The sequence below is a fragment of the Microcaecilia unicolor genome, chromosome 4 (genome assembly GCF_901765095.1).
Source record: "Microcaecilia unicolor chromosome 4, aMicUni1.1, whole genome shotgun sequence".
Classification (NCBI taxonomy): Eukaryota; Metazoa; Chordata; class Amphibia; order Gymnophiona; family Siphonopidae; genus Microcaecilia; species Microcaecilia unicolor.
Window position 1 is genome coordinate 55097745 of NC_044034.1, and position 20710 is coordinate 55118454.

Sequence of the window (20710 nt, forward strand, 5' to 3'; positions counted from 1 at the left end):
GCAGCAGAGTCCAAACCTCAAGCAACTCAGCACATTTCCAGACTGGGATTCCTTTATTTAACTCTGCATTTCAAAGATGTTTTCTGACATGAACTTTCAAGACCATGGGAATGGCAATCACTGAAAGCCCTTTCTATGGGTAAAACTGCATTTTTCCTCAGATATCAGGCTTTGATTATTGTCCAACCTGTTCATGCTTGGCAAAAGTGCTGTGCGATTATGCAGCGATTTTGTTTCTTTCCTCCAGATTATATGCAGTAGTGTGGCTTGACTGTTCCAGATTGTTCATCATATTTATCACTGACACATGTTTTAGAATTCTATGACTCCTGACTCAGGCATTGTTTGCCGAAATACGGCCATTATAAGTCCTTTTAGTTCTGTGCCATGGATCTTTATAGATGAACACAGTACTTACTCATTAAAGACCTTTATGACTGAAGAATCTTTTTGCTTCTGTATAACAGATCTTTGTAGATGAACAAAGCATTTATTTATTCAAGACTTTTATGATTGGACTGGACTCTCTCCGTTTGGTTATTTCCTCACATTTCCACACTATGTGTGTAAAAGTACCCACAGTTCTCAACAATGCATGTGCTGTAACCCAGAAGCAGCAGAGTTGGGCCTAGGGGTGCTGTGAGAGCAGGACAATTACAAAAAAAGTGTATAGTTTTGTATAAACAAATGCATAAGAATTCAAAGTAAAATTATACTCAGAAAAAGCAGGTGTCTGTAGGATGTGCTTTCAGAAATTACTCTTTGCAAAGAATTAAACAATTTACATAGTGCAAACTCAGCATGGCATTGTGACCCAGGTATCATAAATGTGCCTTAGCAACCGGTTGTCCAAATGACCATTCAGGAATAATATATGTATTAGCAGCAGCATAAATGTATATGCCCCTAAGGCAATTTCTAATTAGGCTAAAAGGAAAAACCAAGGGAGGAACTAAAAGGTTCCAAAAGTGTGAGGTGGAGAAGGGAGGGAGGGAAGGAGACATAGGCGGTCGGTGGCCCAACTGTTTGGGGAGGCTAAAGGGGGCGGGGTTAGGGGCGGGGCTTATATCCATAATGGTCTGACAACACAAAAAAAAACCACCGACAGAAGTTCCCTCCTCCCTCTCCAAGTTGGACGGATCATGAGTGAGTCACTTCCCCAAACCCCGGGCCGCTATCGACACTTTCCCGCCTGGAGCCCTTTCTCCTGGGAGACTCAAGTATAAAAGGGGGTGGCACCTGGCTCGTCGGACGGCATCTCCAGCCCGGGCCCCTGGGTCCTCTCCTCCTGCTGCAACAACAGCGCCGGCAGCGCTCGGGGTGGCTGTGCTGCACTTGCTCCCACAGCTCGCCATCCACCAGCGTGTTGTCGTAGGCGCAGCCCCAGCTGGAGACGCGCAGGCGGCAGAGCGGGCAGCGCAGGCTGACCAGCTCCACTGTGCGGTGGAAGCAGGGCAGGCAGAGCGAGTGCCGGCACGGCATGGTCACCGGTTCTAGCAGGATCTCCAGGCAGCTGGGCACACCGACTCCTCCAGCGAGAGCGCACCATTCACCCCGGGCTCTAGCACCGCCATTGCTTCCTTCGGGGTCCGCAACAGCGCCGCTGTCACCCAGCCGCTCCACTGAGGCTTGCGGATGCTGTTCCTGTCCAGCGCCGTTGGAGCGCTTGGGCCCGCCACCACCATCTTGTCAGGAGTTCTCCCTCAGCACCAGGGTTGCCAGGTGGAAAATATTTTTCCAGCCCAAAGGAGCCCAAAATCCAGCCCAAAACCCGCCCAAACTCAAACCCCGCCCCTGACACCCCCGCCCCCGCGTCATCACCCCCACCCCCGCCGTCATCAACCCCGCCCCCGCCGTCATCGGCCCCGCCTCCACGTCATCGGTCCCGCCTCCCACGTCATCGGCCCCGCCTCCCACGTCATCGGCCCCGCCTCCCACGTCACTAACCCCGCCCAAAAACGTCGCTAACCCCGCCCACCGCGGCCGAAAAAGCAGCCCAAAAAACCGCCCGAAGCCCAAAAAGCAGCCCAAAAAACCGCAACCCGCCGCGGGCAAAAATTTCCCGCGGCGGGTCGCGGAAAACCGCCCAATTGGGCGGTAAAACCGCCCACCTGGCAACACTGCTCAGCACCAGCGATTCAGAGTCAGTCTTCTGCCAGCGTCGGGGCTTCTCCTCAGGGGCATCCTGGACTCCCGCCTACTCTAACGCAACTTCCTCTTTTCCGCAGAGGTAGGACTCGGAGTGAGACGCGCCTAAAGGGAAAGTCCCGACACTGGCAGAAGGCTGACTGTGATTGAATCGCCAGTGCTAAGGCAGAACTCTTCAGGGCAGTAAAAATGACAATGGAGACGGCGGGCAGCAGATGAAACACAAGGAGATGGTCACGATTGGCCTGGGGAGGCTTAGCCTCCCCAAGCCTCTTATACGGGGCGCCTATGGAAGGAGAGAGCTGCTGGAGGGGGAGGAGGAGGAGAGACATGCTGGAGATCATGGGGGGGGGGGGGGGAACAGAAAGATGCTGGAGGGGGAGAGGGGAAACAGATACTAGAGACCATGGGGAAGGGGAGTAGGGAAGGTGAGAAATGCTGAACACCATGGGGGGAGAGGATTGAAAAGGAGGGAGAGAAGGAAGGAGAGAGATTCTGGACATCATGGACGGATCGATGGGATGGTAGAGAAGGGTTGGGGCTGAGCTGGGAGCAGGGATTGGGATGGAGGTTGGGAACCCCCCCCCCCCCCAAAAGAAGACATTTTGCTGGCCCTAACCTTGGCTATTCCCTGACGCAGAGTAATTTTACTTGAAACATGATTTCATGTTGTGTTGATTTCCAGCTCGTTTTGCTGAAACCAGATTATTTAAGATATCAACATTGCTGGGATGAGATATGTGGCAACAGAAAAGCTAAGTTAATTTATTTGTTTAATGCATTTTGAATTTATAGATAGATATAATTGAAATTAAGACTAAGAAACATTTTCATAACAAAAGCAAAAAATGTTTTTTTGGAATTGATGATTAAACCTTATAGAGGAGCTGACTTTGGTGATGATTTATGCCAGGTGCCACCCTTTCTGATTTATTAAGGTCCTCATATAATCTATCATGATAAGTGTTTATGATAAATAGAAAATTCTGATCTGCTTGCACAGTAATGTTTATTGCCTTTATAAAATAGGTACAACATATGTGCCTATCGGCCTTCCCTTCTAGGCACACCCTTTATGCAAGTGGTTCCCAAATCTGTCATGGAATAACCCCAACCAGGCTGGGCTTTAATGATATCCATAATAAATATTCATGAGATAAATATGCATGCAGTGCTTCCTTATATGCAAACTATCTCATGCATATTCATTGTGGATACTCTGACAGGTGGGGGTTTCCCAGTCCAGATTTAATAACCACTGCTCTAAGCTATTAATACAGGGACCCTTTTACTAAAACATGTTACAATCTGGGCTTAACATGTTTGAGTGTTACGTCCAGACTTAATGTGGCAGTATTTAGGGCTTTTTAAATATATCTATATACTTTGCAGCTCTAATGCTCATTTTTCTATTAGCGCCTAGGACTTGCAAAAATATTAATGTGAGACAATTTAAATGCAAAAATATTAATGTGAGACATTTTTAGCGGCTTAGTAAACAGGGACCTAAATGTGATAATACAAGCATTTGAACTTAATAGAATAAAAGAACATGAACCAAAGTAAGATTGAATTAATCACAATTGTTTTAGCTTATAAATAGTTTTTGCCAAAATTGACTAATTTGAGGTTCATAGGTCAACGATGAATCCAAAACTAACCCCAGGACTCTGGACTTAAATTATACTGGTAGTTTTATTGTCAGGTAATCTAATAGATGAAGGTAAGTCAATACCTGAGGCCTTAAACCAGAGAACTGTCATAGGAGGGGTGAAAGAATAGGTATTGATATGCATGAATAGGTGGATAATTTTAGTACTGAGGTCAAGAACTATGGAAATTCTTTTTTGTATTATTAGAAACCGTATCTTGTCCTTAGCGGTGAATATTTAAATGCTCAAGCGTCACATAAATTTGACTGTCTTGCTACAGAATTGCCCTTCACATGGAAAAGTTATTAGTTGGGGACAGACACACACACATACACAGGATGATTGCACAATCCTTCCTGTGAGGAATTTAGAACTAAATTGATGGGGTTTTTTTTTTTTTTTTTTTGCATTACACAGATATCCAGTTTTAGTTTATAAACAGCTGTAAAAGTGGAAATGCCAGCAATAGCTAAGTTATCCTCAATTAACTGAGCTTATACAATAACCATAAATCTTGAAGCACTTATCTACTTATAACAAATTATGGTGGAAGTGTCAATGACAAGAACATGATGCTCATATGTAATAAATTAACATCTTACATTTTCAAAACAGTCTTAAAGGTCTATGTACAAAGCCACATTAAAATCGGTCACTGACACATATAAATGCACCAATTTTAATACAAGTATTGTCTGAGAATTTAACACAGATACACTAAAGAATATAAAATCTTTATTGTACTGAGCATTAAAAATGAGTTTTTACCACTAGTTAATGCATATGCATTTTTCTCACTGGTAATACCATCCTTCATTGAGGCTCAGTGCCCCCTTCCCACCCCTCCTATGACAGTCAGGAAAACTTCAAACTCTAAGAAACTTCCCTTCCCAACGAATATCAAGGGCCATTGTAATTTGACTACCTACCTCCCCACATGAACAACAAGCCCTATCATGGCCCCATTCACCCACCTTCCTCAAATAAATAGCCAGAAGAGCCTACTATGGCCTGATTCACCTCAAAGAGTGAAAGAACAGGATGAGCCCAACACAGCCCAATCCTTCTGTTGTCCAGATAAACAACAAATGCCTACCAGAACTCATTTCCCCTATGCTCCAATTGAACAATAAGGGACCAGCATGACCTAACTCTTTAACAATGATCAAGGGCTAATTATGGCCCTATCAAGAACTCAAGATCCTCTCCTTCCACCTACCAGAGATCCTCACTTACCAAATTTGAAAGTCAAAATGAGGATGGGGAAGGAGAGACCATGACTCCCAAGTTCCAAGTTCAAACTTATTTGATATACTGCCCTTTAGTCAAGTCATCAAGGTGGTTTACATAATAAGTACCAAAGAATAGATGCACAATAAATAGGAAAAGAAACAGACAGGAATAAGAAAGATTACAATTCAATAGATAAGAAAAAGAAGAAGGGAGAAGAGGAGCTTGTTTCTTGCTGGGCTGAAACACTGGTAGCTGTTCTACCTCAATAGTTAACAGCTAAGGGAGGAGGGAACCCTATGTGTCAACAGATTTTCGAAAGAGATATGTTTTGAGGAAGATTTGAATTGCTGGTGGGAGGATATCATTATGGACATAGAACTGAAAGTCATTCCATGAGGTAGGACCAGTATAATTAAGTATAGAATCTCTTTATGTATTCAGAAAGGTGTGATTGAAGGTGTGAAGGAAGGAATCACCAAGAGGTTCTATTGTAAAGAACAAAAGGAGCGGGCACTAGAGTAAGAAACTAGATAACAGGAAAGAAAAAATGGTTGGCCAGAATGGTGGATTTTATGAATGATACAGAATTCAACTGGCAAATGGTGCTTCGCCTTCAACAGTAGGGCAACTTCCTACTGCCTGAGTGGCTCCAAGGTCTAAAATGTTACCAGCTTAACTTATACTGTTCTTTCCCCGTATACACATGGGCACATAGGAGGAATTCATACAATGGCAGGCCTTTTCTGTTCACTCCAGCAGACAGGCTTGGTTGTACTTAATGGGTGACTCTTGCTGTTCGTTTGGGAAGGAGGGGAACTATGACATGATGAGCCATAAGGACTAATATTATTTTTTTTTTTTTTTGGGGGGGGGGGGGGGGTCATTCCACTTAAGTCATAGCTCCTTTGGGGAAGGTCCATCCATCTGTCTTTGTCCAAGCACAAGGAGTGAGCAAGCCCGGCCAGGAAGACCCAGAGAGTGGTGGGGACTCACAGGTGCTGGGAAGGCCAGGCCTTGCCCCCTCAAACAAGAAGGGAACTAGCAAGGGATTGATGGGAATTAGATGGAGATGGTAGAGTTGCTGCTAAGAAAGAGGAACTGCAGTCTTGGCAAAGTAATGAAGCAGTGGAGAAGCCAAGGTGGCAGGAAGCTGAGGAGGGTGAAGTGCAAGGGAATAGCAAGGAAGGATGCAAGGGAAGCTGATAGGGAAGGAAGAAAAAAAGTGCAAGGGGTAAAAGGAGTTGGGAATTCCACATGTCTAGAACTAGCCACATCTCTCCCCAATACACATATATACCTCTAACCTACAAGCACAATCATACTCATTCCCAGCACACATATGTGCACACACATGCACCCACAAATATACATTTTCTAAGAGATAAACAGCTAGACTCTTTCCATATGAATTATTATATATCTATACCACTGACAAGCAAATACACATGCATGTACAAATAGACAAACATACAGTGACTCATTATTCAAACTTTATACCTTCTCTTCAACATTCTCACCCATCCTCTATATTACCATACTTAATTACATTTTACTATATATGTTAACAATGAGTCCTCCACTCTGACATATCTGTATATGCAATTGGAGGAATGGAGGATAGAGAAATGCACCGTTATTTCATACTCTAAGTGTGCCTTTTCAATTATTATTATTATTATTATCACATTTTAATTTTGCTAGTCCAAATACATCACTGGGGAGGAAAGAAATTTTGGCCACAGCAGGCTCTAAAACTAAGACTCAGGAGCTCAGGGATTACCACTAATGTTAGCTATTTCTCAACAGTGGTAACAAAGTGAATGCAGCTCCAGTTAGTAAAAACTGCACTATTTCATCTTAATTGCCCTAGGTTGTAACATAGTAAATGATGGCAGATAACGACCTGTATGGCCCATCCAGTCTGCCCAACAACATAAACTCATTTTACACAGTATGCGATACATTATATGCATACCCGAGTTTGATTTATCCTTGCCATTCTCAGGGCACAGATCGTAGAAGTCTGCCCAGCACTCTTCTTGTACTAAAAGTTCTGAAGCTAACATCGAAGCCCCTTAAAATTTACACTCAAGCCCATCCATATCTATTCAGACACGATCAGGGCGTAGACCATAGAAGTCTGCCCAGCACCGGTTTTGCTTCCCAATTACTGGCGTCCCAACCCAATCTCTGCTAAGATTCCGTGGATCCATTTCTTCTAAACAGGATTCCTTTGTGTTTATTCATGAGGCTGTATTTATTCATGAGTTGTTTAGTACACACTTACATGTAACATGGATCATTTAAAGATGTTTATATATTAGGCCATGATAAGTCTACATTAACATTAATGCACCTCAAAAAGACATAGCGGAATTGCAGCAATTAGAAGTGATTAATTAAACAAAGTCTTAAAAATATATATTATTCTGTCCACTTACCACAAGGGAATAATAAACCTTGAATCCTGGTTTAGCTACAAAATAGTCGTCTGATTTGAAGGTTATTTTTATGTGATTGGTTTTGGATGTGATTTTTGGCGGAACTTCTCTGTGTCCACACCACCGTCCTCGGATAACTGTACTGGTTTCCGATATATCTTCCACCTCCACAAAATCATACCTGAAGATCAAGAATGTGACTCAGTTAATTCAACTATACCATGTTTGCTGAAACTAGAAATGAAAGAGCAAGACCAACAGATAAACCAAACCCGGTGAATATTTCTTTCACCAATAAAAACTATGGTACTAAGAGAGTCACTTTTATTTCCTTTTTCACTTTTGGTCAAAAGGACAAGTCGCAATGAAAAAAGTCATGACACTGATGGCATCACTCTTTTATTTAAAAACATTTTACATGCCTTTGCATTCTACACAACCAACTTAATGTACATTATCACTTATGCTGCTCTCTCCCGATTGCACCTCATCTTCAAATGCTCTCTCACGTAAACCCTGCCCGTACTCACAGTGTACATGTGCAAACGTAATCCAGCATGAATATCCATTAATCACATTCACATACAATTTTACCTACATGGAATAATTTATTATAATAGTTATTGAAAAAATAAAAACTATAAAATAACAAAGAACACATACGTCTTAAATTTTATTTATTTTGTGCTAGTTCCAAGGGCATTTATCTGTAATGTATCATGGAGATTCCCATTCTCCACCTCTTGAGAAGGGGAAGAGGAGGGATAGAAGGATCTTTCCTCTCTATTGAGGTCTCCAGCTTCCTCCAGCTGGTTCTCCCACTAGAAAACTATCACTCCAAGTTGGGGCTAAAGGATATCAATGACAAATGGGAAAGGACTTGCTACATACAAAACAGAACCTATGAAGTGCAGAGAAAGACATTATCTAAAGCATATAGGACTAGATCCTATAAATGGCACCTAACAAATTGGTGCCAAAACAATAACACAGCACTGTTCTATAAACCACGATTACATTTTGGTGTGGTTTATAGAATAGCGCTTAGCGCCAGGAATCACAACTACATTTAGGCAAAACCATTTACACCAATGGAAACCCCACTAATTCTATAAAGACGTGCATAAATTTTAGGAACACCTCAACCTGTCAATGCCTCTCTTATGGCCATGCCCCACCAAGGGGCGTAGCCAGACTTCGGCGGGAGGGGGGTCCAAAGCCCGAGGTGAGGGACACATTTAGCCCCCCTGGCACCGCCGACCCCACGCCATTTTTTACCCCCCCCCCCCGCCGCTGCCGCCACCACCAACAACTTTGACCCCCCCCCCGGCGCCAACCCTTTTGACCCCCAATTCCCGCCGCTGCCGTCACCATCACCGTTGGGTACCTTTGCTAGTGGGGGATCCCAACCCCCACCAGCCGAAGTCCTATTCTCTGGCACGGCCGCATTGCTGGCTGATCTGTAAGGCTTTGTTCTGTTTCTGTGAGTCTGACGTCCTGCACATTGTACGTGCAGGATGTCAGACTCACAGAAACAGAACAAAGCCTTGCAGATTAGCAACGTGGCCGCGCCGGAGAAGAGGACCTCGGCTAGCAGGGGTACCCAACGGCGACGGCGGGTTGGCGGCGGGAGGGGAAGTCGAGAGGGTCATCAGCAGGGCGGGCCAGGGCCAAATCTACGGGGGCCCATGCCCCTGTGGCCCCATGTAGCTATGCCACTGGCCCCACCCCCTTTTCAGATCCACACACTAGAATTTATGTGCACCTCTCTATAGAATACACCTAAAAAGACGCATGCATAAATTCTAATTATTGCCAATTAGTGCCGATAACTGCTTGTTATTGCCCAATTATCAGCGCTGATTGGCTCGTTATTCAATTGTTACACTTGCAAATTGGACATGAATCCAAATTTGCATGTGCAACTCTAAGCACCATATATAGAATCTAGGGGATAGTGTTACTTACAGGTTATTTATTCCACTGTAGAAAAATCCCAGTGCATTTATCCATGTAAGTGATAGTTGATAGTGTGATTTATGGATGGCTACAGGACCTCACAGATTGCAGTGTAAAGTCAAAGGAAAAGCTTTATTGGTGAACAAATAATCAAGCAATACAGTCTGTTCCCCTGTCACAGACTCTGTTCAACCCTGCTCAACAATCACAATAACACGGACTTCCTTTTCTCTTAGCAGTTCTATCTTCTTCAGTACAATTCTAGTCCCTCAAACGTAAGTCCAGGCCTGGCTCCAACTAGGACACTCAGGACCTGGGTCTTCACAGCAGTCTTCTGCTCCTTCACAAGCATTACAAGGGTGTCTACAGGGTGCAATCTCTGAGCTAGGGCCACTCCATAGTTCTCTGGGACTCCCTCACAGGTACAGAAGCCCAGCCACCACTTTGTGAGAACTTCTTCCTTTGGAGCTTCTTTCCTGGAGATCCCTTCACCCTGATCCTCTCCCCTGGAGGTCTCAACCCTTGGGACTTCCCTGAACTATTCTGCCCCAGGGCATTTAAACACCTCCTTGCCTGAGTCCTGCCCCATGACTCAGCACAATAGCACCATCTGCCATAAGGTGGTTTAACTTCAACATTAGTGAGGGAGAGTTCCTAGGAGCAACTGCTGCTATACCACTCACTCCCTCACAATGCATCAACGGGAGAATCTGGGCAGTAGAATTCAGGTACTGTATACAGTCAATTCATGGTCTGTCTACACCAGTGGTTCCCTGTCCAGTTCTCAGAGGCACCCAGCTTGCCTGGTTTTTAGGATATCCACAATGATTATCCATGTGATACATTTGCATGCGTTGCCTCAATTGTATACAGATCTATCTCATGCATATCTATTGTGGCTATCCTGAAAATCAGACTGGGTTGGTGTGTGCCAAGAACTAGGTTGAAAATCCAGCGCAGGATAAGCCATAATTGAGCAATAGACATTAAGTACACATGGTAATAAATTGAAAATGAAAAGCTAGAATCCACAGAAAAAGGCAGAGTTATGATAGAGTAATATCAGGAACAATATTCACTTTGATATTTCTTTTCATACAACAGCAAATCACCCCCCCCCCCCCCCCCCACACAAATAAAATGATAACACAGGGCACATATACAGGCCCAAAGGAAATGGTTGCAAACTGTATATGTAAAAATTTAAATTGTGATACAAACATAGCATATGATGCACCACAAGCATGCCAAATAGATAATTCAGCAAAACACAAAACACCAAGATAGAAAAAGAAAGCAAAACATTTGCAGGGTAGAAATACAGGATGCACCACAGCTAAACCCTATGGGACATCCAGGAGTCACTGGGGTACCTGAGAGACCTATGAATTATCTCACTGAAAACCAGGAGAATGATAATTCATTCTAACTCCTAGACTATCCAGGTGGTATTAACTAGGTAAAACTCAATCTGAATAAAAGACAAAAAAGAAAACACTAATTATATCATAGCAAGATAATAGTGAACTAGAAAGATAATCAGGCTTATTTTCAAAAGTGAAGGGCGCCCATCTTTCGACACAAATTGGGAGATGCGCGTCCTTCTCTCAGGGTCGCCCAAATCAGCATAATCGAAAGCCGATTTTGGGTGTCCCCAACTGCTTCCCGTCGCGGGGGATGACCAAAGTTCCCAGGGGCATGTCGGAGGCGTAGCGAAGGTGGGACTGGGGCATGCCTAACAGATGGGCGTCGTCAAGCGATAATGGAAAAAAGAAGGGCGCCCCTGATGAACACTTGGCTGACTTTACTTGGTCCTTTTTTTTTACGATCAAGCCACAAAAATGTGCCCTAAATGACCAGATGACCACCGGAGGGAATCGGGGATGACCTCCCCTGACTCCCCCAGTGGTCACTAACCACCTCCCACCACGAAAAAAAACAACTTTAAAAACTTTTGTCTTTTTTTTAGAGTATGGGCGAAAGACATCCTTTGCTATGCCACCGTCCCTGTGACGGCAGTTGAGTACATCCAAAATGTGGATGTTTCTGTGAGAAGGATGTTCATGCCTTTGCTATGCCTCTGACAACCCCTTTATTTATTTACTTATTTGGATTTTGGATCACAAGTAGCAGCAATGGGATTTGAACCAGGCACCTCTGGATTACAGGAGCAGTGCTCTAACCACTAGGCCACTCCTCTACTCCACTCCACTCCCTTGAAATTTGGCCGTCCCTGTGGTGGGGGCAGTATGCAGGTCCCTGCGGAGGGAGGTATGTGTGTGTCAGCGGAGGCATAACGAAGGCGTGGATGTCCTTCTTTCAAACATTTTGGACGTCCTCAACTGCTCCACCCCCCCACAGGGACAGCCAAATTTCAAGGGAGTGGAGTGGAGGAGTGGCCTAGTGGTTAGAGCACTGGTCTTGCAATCCAGAGGTGGCCAGTTCAAATCCCATTGCTGCTACTTGTGATTCAAAATCTAAATGAATAAAGGGGGTGATAGAGGCATAGCAAAGGCACATATATCCTTCTCACAGAAACATCTAGGCATGGATGTGCTTCTCACAGAAACATCTACATTTTGGATCCTCCTCAACTGCCATCGCAGGGACGGAGGCATAGCGAAGGACGTCCTTCACCCATACTATAAAAAAAGAGAAAAGTTTTTAAAGTTGTTTTTTTCGGTGTGGGAGGTGGTTAGTGACCACTGCATGCCTTTTTCCATTCAGTTAGTGCATCAGTTAGTCCACTGCAGTGCCCCCTAGGGTGCCCGGTTGGTGTCCTGGCATGTGAGGGGGACCAGTGCACTACGAATGCTGGATCCTCCCATGACCAAAGGGCTTGGATTTGGTCGTTTCTGAAATGGGCGTCCTCGGTTTCCATTATCGCTGAAAACCGGGGACGACCATCTCTAAGGACGACCATCTTTAAGGTCGACCTAAATGTTTTATAGAAATGCCTTTTCAAAGGCAAATATTCCATGTGCATAATGAGCTTGTCATTAAGTTAGATGCCAATTCTTAAATGGGTTTAGAGAGCTCTGAAGTGCTTATGTTCATAGGAAACTCTAGTACAAGTTTTTTGAGATTTTTAAAAGATAATTAACATACCTTATACTGCTGCTATTCCCTAGACATTATCTATTCCAGCAAGTATTCAATAGTGAAAACAACATAAAAAGTATATGAGGAATCATTCTTTAGTGAAAATAAAACATTGCTGAATTAACACTGAGGTTCAGTAGCTCATTTGCAATGCAAAATAAAACAAATTTTCATAAATGCTGGAAATGTTAATTAATCAGACAAGATGTCAGGAATGGATGAGCAGCGGAAGCAGTTAACATTGACAAATATAGCAATACGTAATTAGATAATCAGATCAAGTTTGAAGCAGATGCTTGATCTTTTTTTTGGGTGTTTGCAGTAGCAGCAATCAGTTTCTTCAAAGTTTATCACTAGACTAAATTTGAAACCACATCAAGATATTCAAAAGGGCTTATCTAGTTAGCCAGACCTGTTAATGGGATGTCCTGGTGAACCCAATATTCAGCAGCAGTATCCAGATATTGCTATTGAACATGACTTCTGACGACCATGGCACTATCCTTATATCCCTTTATTCTATGTATCACAACCCAAATTTCTGCGTCCAACTCTGTGCATATGTCAGAGATCTGCACGCAAATAAATTGACTAATGAGCTTGTAAACATCAATAACTGGATACTAACAACCAATTATAGATGTTAATTGGCACTTAAGAATTTGTGCATGCATCTCGCTGCACACTATTCTATCAAGCCCACTCCGCAACTTCCTATTTTCAGAAAGGGGCGCTGGGTCAGAAGGAAAGGCCCGGTGCAGACTGAGTCAGTATTTCAATATGTTGATGCTGCAGGGTGAAGATTTACTGCAAGATAAGTAACAAGGTAAATTGGGAGGGGAGAGCTGCCGGCAGCGGTCCGGAAGAGATGGTGGGTAGGCAAGCAAGGGAGCGAGGAAGAATGTGGGAAAATAGGGTAAATTGAGGGAAAACATGGCAGGAGAGGCATATTTGAGAGAGAGAGAGAGAGAGAGAGAGAGAATGGGTGAAAGCACAGGGGGTACGTGAGAGAGTGAATGGGTGAAAGCTCCAATGCTACACTACCTGTTCAATGGCTGGTGGGGTAGCTGAAGCCCCGCCAGCTGAAGAAATCCACTGCCTGAGTCAATTATTTCCTTCTCGTACTGCCTCAGGAGCGAAGAAGTTAGTAGGGTATCTACAGCCACCAACATTTGCAATCTCTAAGCATGCTCAGTTCATGCATGAACTGAGCATGCTCGGGGAGTGCAAGCAACAGTGGCTGAAGGCATCCCATTGTCTTCCTCGCTCCTGAGGCAGCACAAGGAGGAAGGGGGATGCTTTGGTAGTGGATTTCTTCGACTGGCTTCAGCATCCCCATCAGCAAAGGTATGATATTTAATGGGAGGGTGGGGGGAAAGGAAATACTCCCCCATGATCAGCTGGGTATGGCCTGACTTTAATCACGCATTAAAAGTTTTAATCACGATTAAATAATTTTATCGACCTGCAGCTCTACAAAAAACATCAACAATAGACAGATTTATCAAAGTTTTATTTCAATTTTCCTCAAGTGCAAAAATTCCTCTTGATTCATCCATGGAGCTATAAAACTATTTTCAATGGGAAATGCAATAGTGAAAAAGGAGAAAACCTTTAATACATTGAACTCTGAGAGTCCAGATCAAACATTTTGACGTATTGGAATTGCAGTGTTATCAGTGCTGAACTTTACAAATTATTGGCCTGCTTTACTATGGTTAATTCCCCATTCTGTTTCAATAGGCTAAACAAATTTTTAGTGCATTAGATTCATATATTGGTAATATACAAGAGAAATGAAAGTTAATGAATTCTCCATTGATTTGCCATCATATAAAATACACTGCCAATAGGCTGGCATTTGGTAATGCACCACACGGAGATGAAACTCCACAGCCATAATAAAGAGCAGTAATTCAAATACGTTATTTTTAGAGCAAGTAGTGATATCTCACAATTATAGTACAATGTTCTCCTCTTGAACTATTCATTCATAAATTTAATTTTGATATAACCTACTGGAAAATCATTGTGAACTCAGTGTTAAGCCTATTAACAGGGCATATTATTGTTATTTCAAGCCTCTTTGCATCTTCTCTTGGAAACATGTTTTCAAACTTTTGCAGAATGCAGTAACAATTCATTAGCTAAAAAGTCAAGCATATATTATACATATATTCATCTGGTTATTGATCTGATGCAATTCCAACTAACCAACTGTAAAGAATACCGAACACTAAAAGATTGAATCATATCATTAATATCATAGATCAAATTAACTGATTGGAGTAGATCTATACAGTGGGGGATTACTGAATCAAAATATAAAACATCCCAACGCTGGCATCCAATTTATACGCCAAAGCTCAAATTCAATAGAACCACATGAGCCTCAGTGGCGACTCGTTTCACACGAGCTACTGTTCGTGGCTCACCTTACTCTTCACTGGCTCCAAACTAAGTGGTAAGTGTCACGTCTGTGGTCGTGACCACCCTCAGACTTACCCTGTTTCTGGGAATCAGTGTCTGTGCTGGTTTCTATCTACTTCTGAGTTGGCTCTGTTTCTGTCTCTGGGTGCTGGCCACTTCCAGCATGGCGCTGATTGCCTCAGTATACTGCACCTGTGTGGGTTTAACCTTTCTGTGCTTCAGTATACTGTTCCTGAGTTAGCTCTATCTCTGTCTCTGTGGGCTGGCTGCTCTAATGGCTTCACTACTCTACACTTGTGTGTATTGGGCCTCTCTGTACTTCAGTGGGCTGTTCCTGAGGTAGCTCTGTCTCAGGCTGGGTGGGCTAGCTGCTTCCAGCCTGACACTAATTACCTCAATAGACTACACCTGTGTGGGTTAGGTCTCTCTGGGCTTCTGTATGCTCCTTGCCTGTGGCCTGAAGGGGTGACCTCATCTGTCAGGGCCTTCTTAAGGAACTGGTGTTCTGGTCTTCAGTGCCTTTGCATTGCCAATGCCTATACAGTGCCTTAGGTCCCAAGGTTAGTGTGCTGTTTGCACAGTTAGCTTTCCTTGTCTTTTCTTGTGGGCTTCCAGCCCTTCTGCTTTGCTAGTTACTATCACCTGTGGGCCTTGCCTTCTGGCTCAGGGTATTATTGCTCGTAGGCTTTCTGCCTAGTCTATTACTTACCTGTGGGCTTCTTGCTTTCCTGCTCTGGGTATTATTGCTCTGTGGGCTTTTAGCTCTTCTGTGTCTATTGTTCTGTGGGCTTCCAGCTCTTCTGTGCCCAATGCTCTGAGGGCCTCCAGTCTATCTGTGTATATCCCTTTTATCTGTGGGCTTCCAGGCCTTCTGGCTGTATTACTGTGGCCTGGGGGTTTCCAACCTTTCTGTGGGCTTCTAGCCTTTCTGTTATCCCTGTGCAGTAGCTCTGCTCCCTGTCTGAAGTTGGTTAGCGGCTGATGCTGCAGCCATTTCTCTCCTTTCTATCTGTTAGCTTCTGTAACTCCAGTCTAACCCTTCCTCTGGCAAGCGTATCTGTCATTCCCATTCCCTTGAGCTTAGCTTGTATGTAGCTCCTGTATCCTGCTTCTCAAGCCTGAACCCTGCTGTAGGACGTTGTTCCTGGATTCCTTGTTGCTTGCCTCTTCAGCTCCAGCCCAGCCACTCCAGTCCTGTCTACTTCAGCCCGTCTTAGGGTTGCCTGTCTCCTGTTGGGTTGTTTTGCCTGCTGCTGCCACCTCCGTGACAGCGGCCCAAGGGCTCACATTTCCCGGAGAGACCTGACAGTAAGATTGTAACTAAACTTAAAGTCAAAATTAGTATTAGTGAAAACTTTATAATTTCAAAAAGTCAACTTATCTTGAACTCGACTGGTAAAGGACGAACCGATGTGGGCCATGTTTCGACTCTGCATCAGGGAAGTTCCTGTAATTAAATTGCTAATGCTGCCTTCTTCATAGTGCTCAAATTTACTCTTCCTTTTTTTTTTGTACTTTAAGAGAGTATTTTACTGAGCCACAGCTGCATTTTAGCTCGTAGTAGAAATCAACTGGCGGTAAATGCTGAGACGCCCAAAGGAATATAATGGGCATCTTGGCGTTTATTGCCAGCTGATTTCTACCACGAACTAAAAACGTTTCCGTGGCTTAGTAAAAGACCCCTTAGGTTTAGTTGAAATCTTACCACTTAGTTTGGAGCCAGTGAAGAGTAAGGTGAGCCACGAACTGTAGCTCGTGTGAAACGAATCGTCACCACTGAGGCTTCTGTGGTTCGATTGAATTTGAGCTTTGGCATATAAATTGGATGCCAACGTTGGGATATTTTAAATTAATATAATATATGGCATAAACTAGTCAATATGACTTCTTACGTTTGGAAGTCTACTATGAAAACTAATGACCTGATTCACTATACTTTCTTTTTTTCCCATAGATATAGAATGGAAGAGGAATCTCACTGAATCAGGCCCTTAATTTGTCTGATTAATATTGATCTGTTTGAAAGTGCTTTTTTTCTCTATGTTAAACATTTCATCTCTGTTAGGGGCCCTTTTTACTAAGCTGTGTTAGGTGGTAAGTGCTAAGTTAGCATGCACTAATACACGTGCTAAAAAACTTTTTTTTTTCTTTCAGAGGGGCTATTCCTGAGCTAATCAGTGCAGCTACATTACCGTGTGCTAACTGGTTAGTGCAGTATTACAACGTGAGTCCTTACCACCTATAATATGAGTGGCAATAAATTTTATTTAATGACCCCATTCTAATGGCAATATTACTGCATGGTCATCAATACAAAAAAAATGAAAAATCAGACATTTTACAGCTGCAGCAATCATGGCCTTAACAGACAGGAAAAATCTGTGCAAGGCCACACTTTGGCCACTTTTTGCCACAGCTTAGTAAAAGGCCCCTTAGTTTATTCTATTTAAGAAAGACATTATCTTTTTCTGATTTGAACATAGTGAAGAGGGAAATATGGCTAGCAAAAGCGCGAGCGGAAGAAAAAAATGTCTAAAGATGTAAAGAGAGGTGACAAGACTTTTTTCAGAGATAGGAATGGAATTGCGAGACTGAAAGATAATGAGAATGGCTATGTGGAGAGTGATGAACATAAAGCGAACGTGCTAAACAATTATTTCTCTTCGGTGTTCACGGAGGAAAATCCTGGAGAAGGACCACGGTTGGCTGCCGAGGGAACGTCTGGGAATGGAGTGGATACTGCGCCATTTAGGGAAGAAAGAGTTTATAAACTGCTGGAGAATCTGAAGGTGAACAAAGCTATGGGGCTGGATGGGACACATCCCAGGATACTGAAAGCGTTCAGAGAGGTCCTGGCAGGACCTCTTAAAGATTTATTTAATAAATCTTTAGAGACGGGAGAGGTTCTGCGAGATTGGAGACAAGCGGATGTTGTCCCTCTTCACAAAAGTGGAGACAGGGAAGAAGTGGGAAACTACAGACTGGTAAGTCTCATGTCGGTGGTAGGAAAAATAATGGAGTCGCTGCTGAAAGAAAGGATAGTTAACTTTCTAGAAACCGACGGATTACAGGACCCGAGGCGACATGGCTTTACCAAAGGAAAATCCTGCCAAATGAATCTTATTGACTTTTTGGACTGGGTGACCAAAGAACTGGATGAGGGATGTGCGCTAGATGTAATCTACTTGGACTTTAGCAAAGCCTTTGATATGGTCCCCCACAGAAGACTCATGAATAAGCTGAAAGGGTTAAACTTAGGACCAAAAGTGGTGAACTGGATAAGAAACTGGTTGACCGACAGGTGGCAGAGGGTGGTGGAAAATGGAATCCGTTCGGAGGAAAGGAAGGTGAGCAGTGGAGTTTGAAGTAAAAAAATTTCACTCCGGCTTGAGACTCGCACAGCCCTTGTACACCGGCATCCTATGGAACACTGAACAACACTGCACCAGCTATAATTTACACAAAGCTAAGTTGATATTATTTCATCTATTTTGGAAATCATACGCAAAAACTGTTCTATGTGTTCTCTGATTAGATAGTGGTGTGGAGGTAGGGTGTGCTATGATGGTGATATAGGTGATTTTACATATCTCGAGCCTTCGAGTCACAGTAAAACACAAAAAAAACTAAGCACAATTTGAAATTTTTCATAATATAATAAATTTTGTTTTGAAGGTGGTTTTTAAACAGTTTACTTAAATTTTAGTTGTTTTCTTTTTTTGGTTGCTGTAGCATTTTGTAGTTAAAATTTAATGCCAAGAAGTGTAGAATGATGCACTTGGGGTGCGGAAACCCAAAAGAGAGATACCGGATAGGAGGGGAGAGATTAGTAAGCTCGACTCAGGAGAGAGACCTTGGGGTGTTGGTGTCAGAGGATCTGAAGGTGAAGAAACAATGAGACAAGGATGCTAGGCTGCATAGAGAGGGGCATAACCAGCAGAAGAAAGGAGGTGTTGATGCCCCTCTACAAGTCATTGGTGAGGCCCCACTTGGAGTATTGTGTTCAGTTTTGGAAGCCACGGAGAGGGTGGTGGATATGTGGAATGCCCTCCCGTGGGAGGTGGTTGAGATGAAAGCGGTAATGGAATTTAAACATGCGTGGGATAAACACAAAGGAATCCTGTTTATAAGGAATGGTTCCTTGGAATCTTAGTGGAGATTGGGTGGTGACGCTGGTATATGGAAACAAAACGGGAGCTGGGCAGACTTCCATGGTCTATGCCCTGATTGTGACTGAATAGATACGGATGGGCTGGAGTGTAAATTTTAAGGGGCTTCGATGTTAGCTTCAGAACTTAGTACTTCTACGGTCTGTGCCCTGAGAAAGGCAAGGACAAATGAAACTCGGGTATACATATAAAGTATCACACAGTGCCATAGCGAGGGTGTCTGACACCCGGGGCGGGTCGCCGCTGCGCACCCCCCCCGGGTGCAGGGCACGGCGCACCCCCCCCCCCGGAGCGCACCCCCCGAAACACACCCTTACCTTGCAGCGGAAGGCAGGCGGGAGGACCGATCCGCCCCCAGTGCACGTCACTGGGAGATGCGTCGGCTCTGCTGCTTCCCTGCTTTCTCTGCCCTGGAACAGGAAGTAACCTGTTCCGGAGCAGAAAGAGCAGGGAACCAGCGAGCCGACACCCCCCCCCAGCGGCGTGCACCCGGGGCGGACCGCCCCACCGCCCCCCCTTCCTATGCCACTGGTATCACATACTATGTAAAATGAGTTTATCTTGTTGGGCAGACTGGATGGACCATACAGGTCTCTATCTGCCGTCATTTACTATGTTACTATCCTGCTTATTTTCGAAGGAGAAGACCTGCCATCTTTCGACACAAATCGTGAGATAGCCGGCCATCTCCTAAACCCGGTCAAATCGGTATAATCGAAAGCCGATTTTGGCCGGCCAAAGTTAAACAGGACGTTTCGGCAGGGTACCAAAGGCGGGATGGGGACGTGGTTACGAGATGGCCGGCTTCGGCTGATAATGGAAAAAAGAAGGCTGGCTCTGACGAGCACTTGGCTGGCTTCACTTGGTCCATTTATTTTTAGGACCAAACCTCAAAAAAGTGCCTCAACTGACCAGATGACCACTGGAGGGAATCGGAGATCACCTCCCCTTACTCTGCCAGTGGTCACCAACCCCCTCCCACCCCCCAAATTTTTTTTTACATTTTTGTGCCAGCCTCTATGCCAGCCTCAAATGTCATAACCCAGCTCCATGACAGCAGTATGCAGGTCCCTGGAGCTGTTTTAGTGGGTGGTGCAGTGTACTTCAGGCAGGCGGACCCAGGCCTATCCCCCACTACCTGTTACACTTGTGGTGGTAAATGTGAGCCCTCCAAAACCCATCCGAAACCCACTGTACCACATCTAGGTGCCCCCCTTCACCTATAAGGGCTATGGTAGTGCTGTACAGTTGTGGGTGTTGGGGGGTTTTGGGGGGCTCAGCACACAAGGTAAGGGAGCTATGCACCTGAGAGCAATTTCTGAAGTCCACTGTAGTGCCCCCTAGGTGCCCGGTTGGTGTCCTGGCATGTGAGGGGGCCCACTGCACTATAATTGCTGGCTCCTCCCACGACCAAATGCATTGGATTTGGCCGGGTTTGAGATGGCCACCATTAGTTTCCATTATCGGCAATAACCAATGGCGGCCATCTCTAACGTCGGCCCAAATGTTGAGATTTGGCCGGCCCCGGCCGTATTATCGAAACGAAAGATAGCCGGCCATCTTTTTTCGATAATAC

General features: G+C 44.3%; 1 protein-coding gene across 1 annotated transcript in view; it reads right to left on the reverse strand.

Annotated features, from left to right (window-relative positions):
• The window catches only part of PDGFD (platelet derived growth factor D), a 364409-nt gene that overhangs the window by 161273 nt on the left and 182426 nt on the right, over positions 1-20710 (reverse strand). The window contains exon 3 of the mRNA XM_030200251.1: positions 7475-7655. Coding sequence (XP_030056111.1) covers positions 7475-7655 — 181 coding nt within the window. The remainder of the gene's footprint in view (positions 1-7474; positions 7656-20710) is intronic.